Source organism: Pantherophis guttatus, chromosome 2, assembly GCF_059756535.1.
Source record: "Pantherophis guttatus breed Tessera chromosome 2, ASM5975653v1, whole genome shotgun sequence".
NCBI lineage: Eukaryota > Metazoa > Chordata > Lepidosauria > Squamata > Colubridae > Pantherophis > Pantherophis guttatus.
The window spans coordinates 168,753,154-168,772,678 of NC_142064.1; the positions used below are offsets into that span (position 1 = coordinate 168,753,154).

The 19,525-nt window shown below is 35.5% G+C and overlaps 1 protein-coding gene across 2 annotated transcripts in view; it reads left to right on the plus strand.

Moving 5' to 3' along the window:
- COX10 (cytochrome c oxidase assembly factor heme A:farnesyltransferase COX10) overlaps positions 1-19,525 on the plus strand; it is a 117,337-nt gene that overhangs the window by 85,038 nt on the left and 12,774 nt on the right. The window contains exon 4 of one of the 2 annotated variants that reach the window (XR_015732504.1): positions 17,461-17,522. Coding sequence is in view for 1 of the 2 variants with exons in the window: in XM_034408355.3 (XP_034264246.1) it covers positions 17,461-17,693 (233 nt within the window). In the remaining variant the exon portion in view is untranslated. Of the gene's footprint in view, positions 1-17,460; positions 17,694-19,525 lie in introns of those variants that run through there. The other variant, XM_034408355.3, reaches the window with a different exon arrangement.

Below are 19,525 nucleotides of genomic sequence, written 5' to 3' on the forward strand. Positions count from 1 at the left end.
TAACTCCACCGTCTGCAGATTATTTGGTTTATGCACAATACAAGATCTGTATGCTTTCTCAGATCAGAATTTATAATTCTGGGGTGTAAATTTCTGCTGTGCATTTTTTAAAAAAAAATTATGTGCAAGAATAAAACTCATATGTGCAAAGTGGCTTTACTTTAATGTTTGCAGAAGTCATTGTCTATTCAGTGCACTGTTTCTCTTGGTTATACTCTCTGGAAAATGACTGCTGCAAGTTGGTAGGGACATTCCATTATAAGCAATTGCATGTGTTAAATAGAAATCCTACGGAAACATTTGACCCTCACGCTTTGCTGCTTTTCAATTCAACTGTGAGGCCTTTGCCATGGTATTATTTATCAAGGCCTTTAATTGCATGTGGGACAGTTGATAAATTTAAGTGCATTGTGCATCACATCCAGTTAGGAAACATCCCAGATGCTCATATATAAGCCAGGAGTCATGGTGCATTTGAGTAAATAGCCCTCCATCTGCTTCTGAAGACCACTGCTGAGGAGTAATACACACTCCTAATGGAGTTGTCTTAGCCTACTATGTCACAACACAGCAGGGGCTAGAACCTAGCTATTTGAATAAGGACAACAATTGTATCCTATAATCCTTTTCACTGTGACCTCCAATATAAGTAAACTTTTGGGATGTACCATTTTTGCCATTTCAATTTTCTTGAGAAATAATGGAGGGCAACTTTTTTCACTTCAAAAGCAATCATGACAAAGTAGAATCTTAGATTATAGTCTGTTGTGATATTCAACTAAAAATAGTTGTATGGTAGATACATCAATATTAGATATTTGTTACTTAACCTGGCTAAACAGATGTCAGTAGGAAAATGTGCACACGTTATTTTTTTTTCACCCTGATGCAACTATTGTAGTGTGAGATTGTTTATTAAGATGACTTAAATATTTTCTGCATTTGGGGAAATGATGAACAGTATGAGAGTCAAAATCCTGTCCAGTCCCTAAAGTACCATTCATGTTTGAAATAGTTGAACAGATGCCTTCTATTGATGGACGATTGGGCACTTTTGTGTAAAGTGGGCATGGCAGAAAACTAAGAGAAGAGGGAGAAAGGAGTGAGAGAAGAAGTAACAGAGTAAGGAGATAGTATGTATAAAAGAAATAAAAAGAGAAACATTGGTGGTCCATTCAAAAAAGTAAACTATTATTTTACAAGTAAGCAGAGAATTTCTAAACAATAACTATAATCATATTATCTGTTCATACTATGTTATTGTTCAACAAAGTTTTAATTATTCATAATCTTCTGTTCCTGTCAATAAATGTGATAGAATATATTTCTTAACTCCATACAGCATACTATATCAGAAGAAAAACCAATAAGAGAGGAGATAATCTTAATATAAGAACCTATTATTATTATTATTAGTAGTAGTAGTAGTAGTAGTAGTAGTAGTAGTAGTATTGTGGTACTGAGGTAGCAAGGTTTTAAACATTAAAAGATATGTTTATCTTTTAAACATAAAGATAGATATGTTTATCTATCTTTACACCTAAACACTAAGAAACTGCTTATTTTAAGATTTGTTGGCATAAAATGTTTTGTTACTGTGAAAAGTTAGTTTCTAAAATTCAAGGGGAAATCCAACATTAGATTTCCCTCTCCTAAATGGAACCTGTATTTGACATTGGAGAGAAAAATTCAAAGATAACCTCTGTAATGTTATACTAGAGGTTATATGTTTGCATTTTATAGTATGAAATAATATGATATGAATTTTGGCAATTCACCATTAAAAGCATCAATCAAACAAATTTAAGAAAACTGGTTCTGTGATTTTATGGAAGACCCAGTAATGGTTTTAAAAATCTTACTGGGGATAGAGATAATGTAAATGAATATGATTTGCATGAATATATTTGCTAAGAAAACATTGGTAGGTTAGCATAACAGTAGCTGTTACACTAGTAAAAATAAAATCAAGTCAAATCATTTCTTTATAACGGCAGAATATCATTATAGAATACACAATAGAATACACCATGTCATATGTAGCAATTATAAGTGATGAATGTTTGAATCAAAAATCTACCTCAGAGGCATGAAATGTAACATCAGAGTCTCTCAAAATATAGTTTTACATAACCATTTGTTTCATGGTGATCAATTTGAAAGTCCCTTAAAATACATAGCCGTTTTTACAAAAGACTAAAAAGTATAAAGAGTTTCTTACCAAGTAAACTTCTAGACATCAACATTCATTCTAATAATATCATTAAAGTCATTTCCTCATATAATAATTATGAATGTGAAAAGTTCTTGTTTTCACCCACAATGTTACTGTGTTGTGTGAATTAAGGCAGCCCTGGGGGGGTATGCTGTGGTTTGCAATGGAAGATTGTAGCATAAGCTTTGTGTGTGTCAAAACTCAGAAGAATGTTCACATCAGAAGATGCAGTTCCCTCTATTGAATTCTTAGGCAAGATCTAAGAAAGATGCTCTAAATGGCTTCTTGGTTTTTTTTAATAGCCGTTGGGAACTAGAGACAAGGCATCCTAGGCAGATAATTCTGTCAACATTAAGCAGAAATAAACTGATCTTCACTGGGCTTGGAAACTATGCTGGGTCAAGTCTACATAACAGTTGGAAGAGAAAGAGGTTAAGAGAACTAGAGCTGGGGGCAAAACTGGGGAGTTGACCCCCTGACAGCAGACAATGGCAAAGTGCTTCCTCAAGAAATGTGCAAAGGTATGCCTACAAATCTGCCATGAGTAAAAAAAGACTTGACTTTTTATTATGGAAATAACAAGCAAAAATATGTATTTCTTAAAACTCAGAGGCCAGAAAGCAACTGGATATATATTCTCAAAAATATCCATTTGCTTAGGTTAAATAATAAAATTTATCTGAGAATAGACTCTCCTTATGGAGCCTATTAAATTTATTTACATTTGTATTTATACATTTTGCTTTAAGGCAATTCAACTCTCTGGCACTCTGGCTCTGTTTTTAATCTTGTAAGACTTTATCTAACCAACAGTGGCCCGTTATTCAACATGTGCCAAGTAGTTTCAAAAATGACACTACTCAGCAAGACCATTACCAAACTGTCTCGGATGCTAAATGGCTTGCAACTCAAATTCTATTTGCAGTAAGTCACGTAAAAAGTGCATTTCTTCTGTAAATGGTTGAGTTTATTAGGCCTTTAAACAAGGGACAGCTTACATATTATCAACTTGGCAAGTCAGATACCAGGGTTTACACTTTAATTAGGCATTGCTAGCATAGTCATTGCTGCAGAGTTTGCATTCCAGAGACTAAGATACACAAAGAACTCTCTCACCCATTTTATTGGAATCTACTTGATAAAAAAAAATCACAGTTTATATTCTAATATTTTTTTCTGAAAGGGGCGTATCTGGGTAATAGGATTTGTATATTCATTTCCATGCTGGTTTGCTTTACCTTAAATTTCAAATTATCTGTTCGGGGTCCCTGCACAAATATTTAAAAGCATGAACACCTCTTTCAGAAAAGGTAATAATGTGCAAAAAACAGAAACCATTGAAACCTAAATGTAGGAAAGGAATAGAAAATAGACATCCTGCCATAAAAAATAACATTGAAGGGAGATGGTGAAATTGTCACTCTAGTATAAGATAATATATGTTGTTATTATTTCTTATGCCATCCTTCAATTATAGTTTGAGATACTTAATAACTGAATGATGAATGAATATATTCATTATCAATAGCTGTAATATTATATATTATTGGTTATGATATTGTTATCTAAGAGCAAGTAGGTTCAGTATTTTAGGGCAGAACTGCCGATTTGTACTCCAACCATTCTTCTTTCTATTTTTTAATTTCTTTCTGTCTTTCCATTTTTGGGATTCAATCAAATAACCAACCATATTGGACATGGATAGGATATAAATAAGATGCATGCTATTAATACATAGTTTATTCTGCGGTTGTGAATAAGAATTCATGTACATATCAGTAATTTTATAGGAAGGTCCTTGTTGTTGCATTCTCAGAATTATGATGCCTTATAGAGCTGAGTATCCCAACCTTTGTGGATCGGTGGGGGGGAGAGGCAAATGGAGAGCACATGCTCACCTGTCACTTGCACAAGTAGGGATGTGTGTGCATGTGCTTGCCCATTGCTTCCGCGTCCAAGTTCTGAATGGCTCACAGCCCAGGAATTGGGGATCCTTATTATAGAAGATCCTCTACATATGAGATGATGAGATAAAACTAAGTTCAGGGGATGTTTAGATTACAGGTAGTCCTCAATGTACAAGCATTCATTTAGTGACTGTTCAAAGTTACAACAGTACTGAAAATGTGACTTACGACCATTCTTCACACTAATGACCACTGTAGCATCGCCATGGTCATGCGCTCACTGGGCAACTAGCATGTCTTTAGAACCGTTGCAGTGTCCCAGGGTCCTGTGATCACCTTGTGACCTTCTGACAAGCAGAATCAATGGGAGAACCAGATTCACTTAACACCCGTGTTACTAATTTAACAACTGCAGTTATTCACTTAACAAACCGGCAAGAAAGTTTAGAAAATGGGGCAAAATTCATTTAACAACTTTTTGCTTCGCAACAAAAATTTTGGGCTCAATTGTGGTCCTAAGTCGAGGACTACTGTGTTTCAAATAGAACTCTGGGTGATTCTGAGTTGTAACTGTTGTACATAATTTCATCTAAGAATAACATTGAAATAATGAAAAACCTTTCTACACAAATGAAACAGTAATGAATGTAGGTCTCATTGCATTGATGTCATTCTTCTCCTCCCTTTCCAACTGGAAAAAATATATTTGAAAATAAGAATTTGATTCTCTGCAGAATACGTGCTTGAAGGAAAAGAAGGACTTACGTACTTTTAACATGCTGTTTCTGTTCTCATATCTTATTTTGTAAGTTTAGTGCAGTAGAGATTCTCATGAGAACTGTTAAAATAATAAAATAAAGTTAAATTAATTGTTCTTTTCACTATTTAATTTTTCTAAATATCTTTTGATTGATTGCTTTGTAGTCAGTCACTGTAATTTGATAATTTCGTTGCCCTTCTAAATCACCAGTAATGGCAGCTTTACGGGAGGTGTATAAATAAATAGAAACGATAGAAAAATCTAAGAACAGCATGAAAAACAAGAAACAATAATAGCAATAGTAATTATAGCAAAATTAAAAAATACAAGTACAAAAATACAGATGCAAACATACAATCTCATATTTTTATAAAAAAGAAATGAAGTATTCTTAAAAATGGTTGTAATGTTGTAAAAATGAAAGAGATGAGGCTATTTTTCAAGAAATAAGTGACTGCTTTAAACTAGGCTGATTTGTTTATAAAGTTGCTAACGTCTGTAATTCTGGGCAAAGGAAATGGAACATCTGCAACTGAGATTGGTTAAGGTCTGGGAAAACTAATTGCCTTTAGTTTGGTTAAGATGCAGGGTCAATTACATTTTCAAACAACAGCTTATATGCTCTTTGACAGCAAAGCTGGGATGTCGTATATTATCTGTTCCCTTGTTTAGAGAGAAAGAAATGAATTTACATAGCTATGTGATATTTTAATGTAGCCAGTACAAATTTCTTTGCGAAGAAAGGGAAGCTGGCAACTTTGGACTAAAAGTGCCATGTCAGGAATCCAAGAGATATTTGTTTCTTTCAGCCACATTTCTGTCAGTTGAATTGGTTTTTAATAGCAGTAATCTAAAGAAGTGGCTTTTAAAAGATGGTTTCTTACAAGATCTACTCCTGATGTAACAGAGTGAAACCGATTACCTCTCTTTCCTTTAACCCCCACTATCCACAAAAACTATTCCTGGGGGTTGGGAAACAATTTAATGGTAAGCAAGCTACAGTGGGAAGCAGAAAAGTCACTACTATGTGAGCAAAGGTATGTCCATGAAAGGTTGGCTATTACTCGGAATTTCTTAATTTTTATTCATGTGTTTTCTGAATAAAAATTCAAAACGGTTCATTTTGTAGCCTTTACACTAAGAGTTTTTAATTTATAAAAAAGCCAATATAATATATATTACATTTATAATATATTGCTTCAGAAATCAGTTATTAAATGGTAAACCTTTTTGTATGGAAAACAGTGCTAATGCAATGTGTTTGATTCTATTAAAAAAACTGAATAGGGAATTTAATATCTTTTTTTTTTCTGGACTTGATTTTATCTTTAAAAGGCTTCTTGCAGTACTAGACACTTTTTAAAAAATGATTTTATGTACAACTTTATAAGCTTACTTTTGATCCAAATCAGATAGATAGACAATGAATGGATAGATACACACACTTGAATTCATATAAGTGCGTGTGTGTGTGTGTGTGTGTGTGTATGTGTATCTATGAGTATATACCTCACTTGTTTCATGGAATAATTAAGGTGCTGAAATATTTCATATTTGTGGGTGGGTAAATATTGGGGACCCCATTCATGGTTTTGCTGTCATAGATCCTTGAGGCATATGATTTTGCAGTAGAGTAGGGGAGTTAAAAATTAGATTTCCATTTTCCCACTACTATTATGCCATTATTCCAGACTGCTTCTTTGTTGCAATTACTTTAAATCATCAGCGAGAGGTAAAATAATGACTGTCATGAACTCAAATAGCCCATAGTCTACAAAACAACTTTTTGGGGAAGGTTGGTAATGAGAGTGGGAATTCTTATTTAACGCTGTCTTCTAGCTAATAGTTTCTGAGAATGAAAAATGAAACAAACACATTTGCTGTTCTAAACTACAAGAAAATCTAAAAATCTGATATGAAATTGAAAAGCTTTAGATTAGTTTTTTCATCTTGTTTACTTCATGAGGTTATACTTAATGCATGAAGAAAAACGGGACTGCAAGAAGATGATACTTTTATCTTGTATTGTTAGTTAGGTTAATGTTCTCTAACTTCACATATGAAAACAGTCTCTCTATTCCCTCAACCCAACTCACTTTATAGAGTTGTTATTATGGGAAAAAAGGAGGAGGAAGGAATATTAAGTATGCTTGCTGCCTCGAGTTATTTTTAAAAATAATAAAGGTGGGAACATAGATTATAGAACATAAACTAATCTAAAAGAATGCTAAATCCTGTAGTTGGAATTTTATTAAAAACTGGTATATTAATAGAGCACAAATTGTTGTACACACTGCCCCTGATCATCTGAAATTTGGAGGTGTTCAGTACTGTATTAAAAGAAAAATATAATATAACAAAAATGAGTATAATTTGGCTCTTCAGTTTCCTCAGAACTTGAGAAATACATTTCTACAATAATTTCAATGTTCTGCTATGTCTATTTGTATTAACACTGTACAGAAGCATTCATATTATTTAGCTACCACACTATCCAAATGTAACTGAAAGTATATATTCAATTAACAATTCTTAAAGTGTCTTTGTTTTTACTCAAAAGCATTTGTGAAGATACAGTGCAAATAAGTCTTTTTGTAGAAGATTTTAGCCTTTATTATGCTTCTTCCATCTCAGCCAGATGATTTCAATATAAGTCAAGAATACTTCAGTAGATCATTGATGAGATTGGGTTCCCTCATACAGTATCAGAGTTATTAGCAGTTCAACTAATCTTCTTTTCTAAGTCTTTGCACATCAAAGGCATTTCTGCTTTCCAAACAATTGAAGTTATTAAGGCATTATCAGGAGATTAAATATTATGATGTTTGTCAAAATTCCTTCCCTAAGTGCTTTTAAGCATAAAGGCCTTTACTTTACTTAATGATTTTTTTGTGGATTCCACATTACTCCTTAACAAAATAAAGGATCTTGTTAGCTATTCTATTATAATGAATGTAAATGGGAATGTATTGGCTGCATTGTATGTCACTTTATCTGTTGACCTGACTTCATTAATCACAAAGATTTTACAAGGTGAGGAAAACCATTGTTCCTTAATATAGGGGTGATGCTTCTGAGTTCATTGGTTTATCTTCCTCTCTACAGGTATCTGATTTAATCAAATAAATAGCAGTAATTCTATCACTTTTATTTTCCTCAGATTTCTCAGTTTACAGGTCATATTCCATACTTATGATAATGGAAACAAAAATATACCTGAATACTGATAATACATGGCCGTTCACGAATAGTTTTTGTATTGAAATCTATGAAGTGTAAAGTAGACATATTTGTATAAAAATAGGGATGAGAGAATTTTATCTCCTATTCTTAGCCCCAATTAACTTTTAAAATTATTTTATATACTTTCATTATTGGATTTGTATCCTTTCTCTACAAAGGAAACACTCAGCACTTATAACAATTAGAGAAATATATTTTAAAAATATATGTTACTAATATATCATTAAAAAAATAAAGCAGATCATTCCCAGCCAACTAGAACTTGAGCCAGGAGCTTATTGGAACTGTCCAATTCTCAACTGTAAGCAATAAATCCTGGAATTTCAGAGCTAATTTCTAATCTCTAATTTCTCTCCAAAACAGAATAGTTTCCGGAAAAAAATTCATGTTAATTTTGAAGATTTCCAGAAAGTTCTTCGTCCTGAACTCAGTACCAAATATTTGCTAACAGGAGAGGCAACATTACAATAACCATAGTTATATTTAGTAACTTTGAATATTGTCTTCTCTGGTGTCTTTGTTTTCTGAGCTTGATAGTATACTTGCAGACATTTTATTACCCAACTAGGTAGCATCTTGCACTGCATCATCAGTGCGTGAAAGTGTGGTTTGCTCTCTGTTTACATACAGTAGCATTATACATTAACTCTTTTGTTGGTAATTGTTTTCTTCATAATAGATGAGAAATAAGACTAATAATAATGCATTCCAAATCGTGTACAATTTGCCCAGTGGTCCAGTATACAAAATACAATAAAAGTGTGGTGAAGATTTCAAATCTAAGGGAAGGTGTATACCAGTGACTAAATCACTGAACTAGAGTTCTTTGGCATTACTTCTTTTTTAATGACTCCTGGTCTAGAATCACTTGGTGGCTATAGAAATTAAATGAATAAATGAACAAACTGTGCCTGGACTAGTCCCTGAAGTATTCTTGGCAATATTTCAGAAGTGGCTTGACTATGACTGCTTCTAGGGCTTAAAGGGAGTTACTGGCCCAAAGCCACCCAGCTGACTTTCTACCTAAAGGAGGACTAGAATTCACTGCCTCCTGGTTTCTAGCCTGATACCTTAGCCCAGTGATGGCAAACCTATGGCATGCGTGCCCGAGGTGCCGAGGAGCTAACTCACCTGCAGCTGTGCATGCGCTCGCACCCCAGCTGGTGTTTGGGCCTTCGGTGCACATGTGCGCAATTCAGGAGACTCAGCTGGTCTTTGGAAGTCTCCTGAGCATGTGCGCGTGTTTACACATGCACGAGAGTACTTGCCTGCAGCACGCACATGCATAGATGGCATTCGTGCACATGCTTTGTGTGCGTGAAAACCGTGCATATGCGCAGATGGTGTGGTTGCGCGCACATGGAGGAGCTGGATGTTAGCGCAGATAGCAAAGCGCACAACACGCATACCTGTTCAGCACTCAGTGAGTAAAAGGTTCACCACCACTGCCTTAATCACTACACAGAGCTGGCTGGCTACCAACATCAAATCTCAGGGAAGTCATTTTCATCTGGCTTAGTCTTTCCTGACAACCTGGTTGAATTGAAAATCCTATTGTGATAAACCTATTTGGTATGGTCTAGAATGAGTTTTGATTTATATAGTTTGCCATTTTTGCTCAGTCTTTGAAATCTCTGAGTGAAATAAAAGTACAACAGCCTAGGACCGTGATGGCGAACCTATGGCACGCGTCCCAGAGGTGGCATGCAGAACCCTCTCTGTGAGCACACGTGCCATTGCCACTGTTCTTCTGGTTTCTGGTGTGCACATGCATGCCGGCCAGCTGGTCTTCGCAGCTGCCAGAGCGCCGGAAAATGGCCTGAAAAACAGCTAAAAAAACCAGGCCATTTTCCAGGGTGTTTTTGGGGTGTTTTCAGACTGTTTTGGGGGTGTTTTCAAAAAATGGCCTGAAAACAACCCCCCAAAAAAGGCCTGAAAATGGCCCCCAAAAACGGCCAAAAACCAGGCATGTGCACACTGGCCAGCTGATCTTCAGGTTTCCAGTGTTCTGGTCCATGCACACACGCACATGCACCTGCATTCCGGTTTGGCACTCGGTGCCGAAAAGGTTCACCATCACTGGCCTAGGAGGTTAAGAGTAGTATACCTCTCTTATTTCATAGATTTAAACCTTTCAGGCATGTTGGGTATTTTTGCATCCTTATGCCACTGTATATTGAACAATAAAAAATGTGTAGATTATGGCAAAAGCAAATTGGGAATTCATTGTTTGCTTTACTCAGTTTCTATTCTCTGATGTGAAATATTCAGCTAAGGTGCACAATGTTCTGTTTCAAACATACATAAAGAACTTTTTGTATTATCTTTTATTTCCTGATGTTGTGGCCCCCCCAGCGGCCAGCAGAGCTGGCAGCAAAGTCGGACAGTGAGGAGGTTGGGGAGGAACTGGGGCCAGTCCTGGGGGCTGGGGAAAGTTTGAATGAGGGGTCTTCATCGGAGGCAGAGAGGGGGCCAAGACCATCTGATAGTTATGTGCAGCCTCTGGAGTCTGACATCAGCGAGGCAGAAGAACAGCGGGAGCCTGTTTCCATTGTGTGCGTGCAGATACAGCTGCCAGATGACAAGAACAATTAAGAAAACAGGGTCATCTTGGGAATAAGGCTTGGAGATGATTGGCCCCTCCCATAAGACATAAAAGAAGAGCGAACAGGACATGAGCTTTTGCAGGAAGCAATTAGTTTATTTGGCCAACTCAAGATTTGCAAGTGACTCTGTGCCAAGTTTGGACTTGCCCTGCATCTGGAAATTAGCTCTCTGGCAGCGTTCCCCCGTGAGATAGGTGGGTGTTGATAACCTTCCTCTGAAAGACTGTTTATCAAGCCTTGCGGATTGTAAATGAAAGTAATTTACAGTCGTATAAATAAAAGAGGTTTTGTGGGACTGAGACTTTGATTCATGCTTTCTAAGGAAGCCTAGGTCAGAACACCTGACTTATCAATTCCCTTGTTGTGAAGACTGTTAAAAATCTACGTGTCCAGAAGACAAAGTCAGGATATTATATATTTATTTGCATGGGTAAGTAAAGATTTTCAAAAATCCTGGGAGAGGATTTTATAATCTTCTCATTCTTTTCCACCTTCACCTAAAACCTAAAGCATTTTTCATTCTTTAGGCATGAGTGGTGGAGAAGAACCCAAAGCCTCTGGATTGATCGAAGAAGACTTGAGTTCTCAATTAAAACTGTAATTTAGTTTTGCATTTCAATTTTAAAACCAAACAGTCTCCAGTCCTTTTCATGAGTCATGAACCTTTTTGCATGAGTGACTGGAGGAATCAGTGAATATGTATATTAGTATTCCCCCACCACCACCACCACCCTTTCAGTAATGCCTATTTTGTTTGCTTAAACGAGTGCCCTTTTACTTCATTACACTTAGTTCGGGTTAATGTAATTTTGTGTCTTTGCAAAGAGCAGATCTGGTGTCAGTTTTCCTGCTCATTCATAAACATAAAAAAAAAAAAAAACAACCCCAGAGAAAATGTTATAGCAATGTTCGTCCTCTTAAAGGATGTCATTGTTACTTCCTATGTGTGCCCCCCATCAAAGAAGAAGAGGTGGCTCTAGCAATAAATTAGCAATGCTCATGCTTAGAGTATGTTTTCCTGTTAATTGGAAGATATATCTCATTAGACATGAACAAAATTTCTGATTAAAACCACTAATTGAATGTTAAAACGTATGTGTTGAAACATTCTGGAGGTCACAAATGCCACCTTTAAATTGTATTAAAGGAGAAGCATAATGGACACTTTTTAATAATAATTTAAAGTTTAAGATGGATATGTGAATGGCAGTATTTTACACAGATGCCAGATAAAGCTCCTGTAATTCTCATAATGTGTGAGTTAATTTGGGGGGGGGGTGTGTTCCTTTGTTTTCTTTCATTTTAAAGAAAAATAATCTTCCATGAAATAAGTATTAGTTCGGAGGGGCTGCATATTCCTTACATATTAGTTTCACTTTATCGTTACTGCTGTGGTATTTTTCGAACCTGAAAATGTTAGTAAATGTGGTTTGTATTATACTACATATAAATATAGCTGCCTGAAATGGTATGTGGATCAAGTTAGCGTGTGCTTTCAGCACTGAGGAAGTGCCAGGATTCGCATGTTTGTGGCGACTTCTTAATTTGTTACGAATGCTTTCTCCATTATCATTCGCTCAGAAGTTAGCCCAAGCCATTTGAGCCAGTCAGTAGCTTGTTCTGTGGGTGAACACAAGGTATCAGCATACCAAGTCAGAAACGTGAGGACCCCGAGATGTTAATTAAAGATAGGCTTCATACAATTGACCATTGCAATTCTCACAATTGCTGTGGTTGCTCAGCTAATGTCTGGTTTGTTCTGTTGTTACAAAGCAGAGCCAGACAGCCTTTTAGTGCGCCAAGTGTGGTATTCAGGTTTCCACATTTTGGCAGGCCAAGACTGCACTCAGAAAATGGACAGGGCCGGAAAAAAGAGGCCAGGAATAAATGAGAAAACCTGGCAGGGATATAGCAAAGAAAGAAAGGGGGAGGGGCATAATTTAATACTTACAAAATAAAATACAAGAACAGCATCGTTTCTTATAGTAGTTAGCCAGGCACTTTTTTACCCAAATAAAATAAAACCTGAGTCAGGGCAGAGACTTTTGATTTGATGTTGCCTGCTTTTGTAGTCATTTATAATTGTTTTAGGCCATTGAGTAGCTTTTATTAGCCTCAAGAGTTGGTGATTCTATTTAAATAAATAAAATAATTAGACTACAAACATGTAAGTTTGGGCTTTAATTATTGTAGATGCTGTTAAGTCAAGACATTGTGTATTGTGGAAAGAAAGGTTTGAAAAATCCTATTCTGCCCTTCTCTGTTTTTTGTTTTTTGTTGTTGCTTCCTTGTTTGTTTTTGATGTCTTGCATATTGACTTTTTCAAAAGAACTTGAATCCATCTGGAAATAGTGTAACACTGTGAGACAAGAAACAAAAGATCAAAGGGGTTGTGTCTTCCAAGTCTGTGTTTATGATCTTAAAGAGCTGCTGTCTTTAGAATAAACAGGATTAATGTTCATAATTTAATTTCTGGAGTATTTTCATTGTTAACCACTGTATAATCAAAAACCATGTCTCTGCTATGCCTTGGTACCTTTTTTGAAATAGTGTTTAGAAGAATGTAGGATATGACATGCTGTGCTTTGAGTAACAAGTAGTTCCATGAAGGTTCGTTGATGTTCATTGAAACATTATGAAAGTAAATTAGAATAACCTGTTCTATAAAATAATTATCCACCTCTGTTTTCAGCAAGCCCTAGTTGTTTGCCATTTGGCACTGTGGGAATAAGTGGAGATGGTTCAGAGGAATGTCGGAAAAAGCTGTGTATGTTTGCTCAAGATTTACATATTTTGTTGATGCAAACTAACTTTGACTGCCTTTTCCTTACCTTAAGTACAGAATATATCCCTTTCATCCTTCATCAAAGATTTGTCATAATTCTTGATTGCTATTTTGTTACAATTGGTAATTTAGAAACAGAATACACCAGCTGGATTATCAGCTTCCAGGCTATGTCTGCAAACAGAAAAATCTGCTTGAGTCTTGTCAACTGAACAGATGTTACACTCAGGGAAATGGAACATATTGTACCCTGCGGGGTCTGTCACTGTCACACAAATACTCTTAAGAGTGACTGCATTGAATTTGCCAGAGTAAACTTGCTCTTTTTTTCTCTCTCTACTGTAGACTTTGAACCTGAGCTGAATTTTTTCCTTCTAGAATGAAGTGTTGGATAGTCAATGTTTTGGGGGAGAAAATATTCCACATCAAAATGCAAACATTTATTGCATGTAAAAAATGCTTCACGTTTTATATACTGCCAATATAAATAGCTTCTATTATTAAGCTCCACTTGGTATTTCTGTAACCAAGCACATTGATATATAGTAGCTTTTATGGAAGGGTAAATTTTAACCAGCACCATCACAGACTACTACCTGTATTCATTTAAGAATGTTTCAGTCATCATGTAATCCCGTGACAGTGTTTTTTCCACACCGAATAATCAGCCCTTCACTGACATGAATTTGTAAGATGTAGAAAATTATTTATTTTGATCAACGATCGAAAGCTGTTTAGCCCTATAAAGCAGATGATTTCTGTAACCTCATGGAACCAGAAAATCAGTTATTTTTGGCCAGTTATACTCCCCTGCTATAAACATGCTAATGGAGAGTATATCTATAAAATTATAGATAAATAAAACATTCTATTTTTGAACATTTTTATGTATCCAAAAGACAAAATTCTAATCCTAGTTAACATTGCCTTTTGGATTTATTGTGCGTTAGGTGGCATAATACTGTATTTTTACTCTGAGAGAAGCAATTTCAAACAAAATAGCAACAGTATGTATATTATACAGTATCGTGGATGCCCTACATATGAAACCTTCAACATTATTCAGAGTAGATACTGTGTTTTGCATTCTTGTTTGGGTTTTGGTTTCGAGATAAATAGATTATAGCAGATTAATTACATTATAAGGTACTTCAAGAAAGCTACTGCTCAGTTGAATGAAATTTGTATATTTTCACCAGCAAATTGCTTGTATTTTTCAAAAACTATTAGGGAAGCATGATTCTAAGACCATACTGAGTTTCCATTTATGGAGACAAGTCAATTGCCATGTCTTGTTAGTTAATTATCATCAAAAACTAAAGATCTTTGAACCAGAATCCAGCTTCTTTTTCTTTTTGTTTATTTATTAAATTATAAGCTATTCACCTCGCTGTCCAAAACAAAATCTTGATGCTTTCATTTCAGGAGAGGATGTCAAAGCAAAATCTTTTACATGCACACTCATAGAAGCTCTTAGTTTCATTGGTACTTCTTGCAATTTTTATAACATCTAATATATATTAAGCTATATATCTGGTGTCATCTGGTATATTAAGCTTCAAATCATTAAAGCAGCCACATCATTTTATCAAGTGACTATGTATGCAAAAGTAACTTGAGACAACCAGGAGTAGCTTATGACAACGTATAAGTCTGGAAAAAGATGTGATTTCTTTAATTATTTAAAGTTAAGTGTGTCATGAATTTTCCTGTTCTACGTGAAGGATCTCTTTTGAGTAATCCTAATCTTTGGTGTTTTCTTTATCTTTTCTAATCAATTTCCTCCATGGGATTACCGTACTTCTCTTGTAATTTAAACCAAATGTTGTCATCATTAAGCTCTTAGCTTTTATTTAAAATCAAAATATATAGACAAAACAAATAGTTGATGTGTAATCTTTTAAATCTGTTAGTTTTCAAACCCATCATTCAGGGCATGTAATGAAGGGGATGTTCCAAGAACCTGGAACATCCCCATTTTGTCCTCTCTGATTCTTATGGAGTACGTTAAACTAGGAGAATTTGTCCTAAATTGCCATTGTTTTTGATGTTTTAATATGGATTTGACTCTCAACTTTTTACATCAACTCCAATTGTACTACAACTAAACAATAAAATGCCAAGGGGGAAAACTTGAATTTTCTTACAGTTCTCCCAGCAATCAAAACTTGACCACTAGAATATTCCCTTGTCTTTGATTTTGACAATCTTCCAAACTCCCAGCTCAACGTTTGGAAAGAGAAGTATCTGCTTAAAGGTGAAGTGCACCTGGTAACAATTAAATGGCAAAAAAAAAGGTCTAGTGCCTGAGGATCTGGTAACTTTCTTGTGAAGGTACAAAAACAGCTTTCTTCCTTTTAAAAAACTATTCCTGGAACGATCTGTATTACTATTATTACTACTACATTGGTGTTTTCAGAATCTAGACACATAACAACATTCATATATTGAAAAGTATTTGGGCAAACCTCAAAAGTGTGTTGGCTGTGGCGAATTGACTGTGGCGAATTGTCATAGACCCCTTCATGACTGGTAATGAACCTTAAGCCCAGTTCCAGCCACAGAATGACCCATAATCATTCACCTCTAGGACAGTCCACCAGTCACTGCAATGATCACAGCAGCCTTCCTCCCTAAACTTAATGTTTTGCTGTACAGGATCTTCATGGGAGGTAGATTTCCAGCAGGGCTATGACCCTATTTACTGCTTTCTGTTTCCACTGTAAGAAGAAACTTTGTTTAATTCCTGCTTTTGTCCAATAAAAAAATCTGTAACATCTAAAGCAATAAACCGAACTTCAGGCTGTTTCTTCTTTCTTGTTAAGGGTCCTTCCTTCTCTTCAGCCCATTCAGCAAAAAAATATGATCTTTAACATTTGCTAATGGCTTGAATTGGGGTCAGTTCAGACATCCCGTTGAGGCAGAATTAATCAATCAATAGGCTTGCCTCCATTTGCAAGTGATGGGTTCATGCAATAAAGCTTGTCATATAACAATATTCTGTCATAGTTTACGCTGTTGTGTCAAATTAGGTCCCTGTGTTAGTGTTTCACATGTTTTCATTGAAAGCTGTGTATAGTTTTCTTGGCTCCAAAGCTTGTGAAAAAAATGTAATAAACATTGCAATCCGCTAAATTAAATTACCAAAATCCACAGTTGGGCTTGTAAAATGGGTCAAATTATGTTTCAGTTTATCAAATTGTTGCCCTGGTCCATTTAATTAAAAGTTAAATTAAAGGCAGACATCTCTTCCTTCTTAGCATTCTAACAAGATTGATGCAGAGCCGGTCCTGGGGTTATTTTGCGATTCTAAATAAACACTATAAGTGGTCTGTATGAAAGTATAAAAATCCACACCAAATGTTTAGATATGTTATTAAAAATAATTTCTTCTGTGCTTTTGAGAGTTGACATAGTTATGGCTGGAACATTAATAAAATCCATAGTTTAGGTTTATAGAGTTTTGATAAATTATTTTTTTTCCAGGGCAATACATTTTGAGTACAGATTTCTGTAAAGCAGTGCATGGTTAATTAAAATTTAGTGCAGGAAATATATCTATAACTATGTACAAGCAGCATCAGAATTTCTGGATGGATGCTTAATGCATAATATATTTAATGTAAATCACACATATTTCCATCTACTTATTTAATCTGCCTACAGAGATTCACCGTATTTCCCATACTTCCATCGTGCTGTGTAAAAAACAAGTCAGCAAAATATAGTAATGGTGCAATGCATTTTGCTTTTCTTTTTCACCTGCCTGTCTGTTTTACAGCTTACTTAGTATATCACCAAAGAGATACCCTTCTATAGATGCTGATTGTCATCATTGGACTTAAAAATATGAAAAGTTTAGGACAAGAGAAAATGCTAATAGATGTTGATCTTAGATCCTTTACTGATACCTTCCAAATTCTTTGTTTCTTGTTTTTAAACAGTCCTCTGCTTGCTGTCTCCTTCGGAATCTGCTGTGCAGTTCCAGCAATAACCTTGCTGATCCTTGGAGTTAATCCTCTTATTGGTGCCTTAGGAGCCTTCAACATTTTCCTGTATTCCTGCTGCTATACGCCTCTCAAAAGAGTTAGCATTGTGAATACATGGGTAGGAGCTGTGGTTGGTGCCGTTCCGCCAGTCGTGGGTTGGCTAGCAGCAACGGGTAGTCTGGATGCAGGTGAGTATAAAGTGAAAATCCATAACATCATAGAGAAGAATGGGAATTTTAAAAATTTCTTTTTGCTTTGGGACTAGCAAAAAGCAAGTGCAGTATATTATGGAAATACTGTAAGTGCTTTGTTTCTCATAAGTCTCTTTTACAAATAAAACATTCCCTTTTTAATCGACACTTGCTAGGGTAGCCTTTACATTTTCCAGAATCTGCATCCTCCATATTGAATTCCATAGCACTCCTGGCTACATATTGATATATCAGTAAAAATCAAGATTATCTTTGTTTTAGATACTCCCAAAGATAGGTAGAAGTTCTTGGGCAACATATGCAGAGGCATGAGACTAGCATCCTAATCTCAGGGTGGAAAAGAGTTTTTAGTAAGCATGAGATAACTCCAAGAGTAAAGAGTAAAACGCTTAAAAATTACTTTAATAATAAGCTGTTATATCCTGGGAATGGCTCCAGGCATGGAGACGATGGACTTTGTAATAGTGGGTAATGCAATAAAGTCACGGAAAAAGGGGTAACATGCATATAAATCACATGATTAGCTTGACTTCTGGTTCAAAGCTGATGGAGATCATGGTTTATTTTAAAAAGCTTAGAGGTAGTACAGTGCTAGAAAAGAATAGTATAGATGATTTGAAAAGATGTACAGTATTTATGTGGTCATGTAAGATTCATCTGTCACTGCTAGGTACTATAAGAAGTTGACACGTATGGCCTGCAAGATTGCTGTCTTTAAATGTTATTTGTTGAACAAAAAATCCTCTTGGCAAGATAGGACTGAGAGGTTTCGCCTTATGGATTTGACAAAGATACCAAGAAGAGAAGAGAAGTAGATGCTGCCAGATATTTTGAGCTATTTGTACATCTATAGTTCACTTGAACCAAAATGGAAGCAGACTGCTATTCATGAGTAGGGAGATGAGATGGCAGCTTTTCAATTGATCTTTAGGAGAAACCAGGAACTGGGGTTCATGTGATTTAGAAACAATCCTTACCAGAAGGTTAGAGTGATTCCCTTGTACCAGAAGTTACATTTAGCTTGTGATTTTCAATAATACTGTGTTTGGATATGTCAAAAGACAAGCAAGCTGTTAATGTGCATATCTGTTCTGTGAAATTACCTGTGCCTGATCTCTTCCTGCTTAGCCTTTGCCACCAGCATTTTCACATACCTTGAAATCTTGCTGTCTATTCATTGCTAAGATATGAGCAATCTTTTAATAGCCAGGGGCTGTTCTTAACCTTTTTTTTTTTTTTTTTTTTTTTTTGAGGCAGTGATGGAGTGATGGTACAAAGTGCATGGGGCAATTTCTTTCTCTTGAATTTTAGAAAAAGTTGAGTTTGTTTAAATATGTGTATGTATATATATATATATATATATATATATATATATATATATATATATATATATATATATATATATATATATATATATATATATATATATCTCTTTAGCCAATTTTAGACTTTACAATTGTTTTCCTGATTTTAAAAACTGGGGCCAAAGTTGGCTTCAAGGGTAACCCACCTTTGCCTTTGATATCATGTGAAAACAGTGCCTTTTATTGATTTTTCTTGTCCTGTTCCAAGCCAGTCTCACAATGCATGTGCACCAAGGAGTTTACTTGAAAGACAATTTCAAGCCAAGGCAAACAGGGAGACTGTTTTAAGTATACCCACAGAGCAACAAAATCCCAGTCCCTAGAGGCCTTACTTGCAAAAAAAGGGGGTTCAAAATAGCCAGAATTCAGATGGTGAAAGCAAAATTATAGTCAGATCATCATCCAGAAGTCCAGGAGTCCAAACGTAGGTTGACAGTTTGTCTG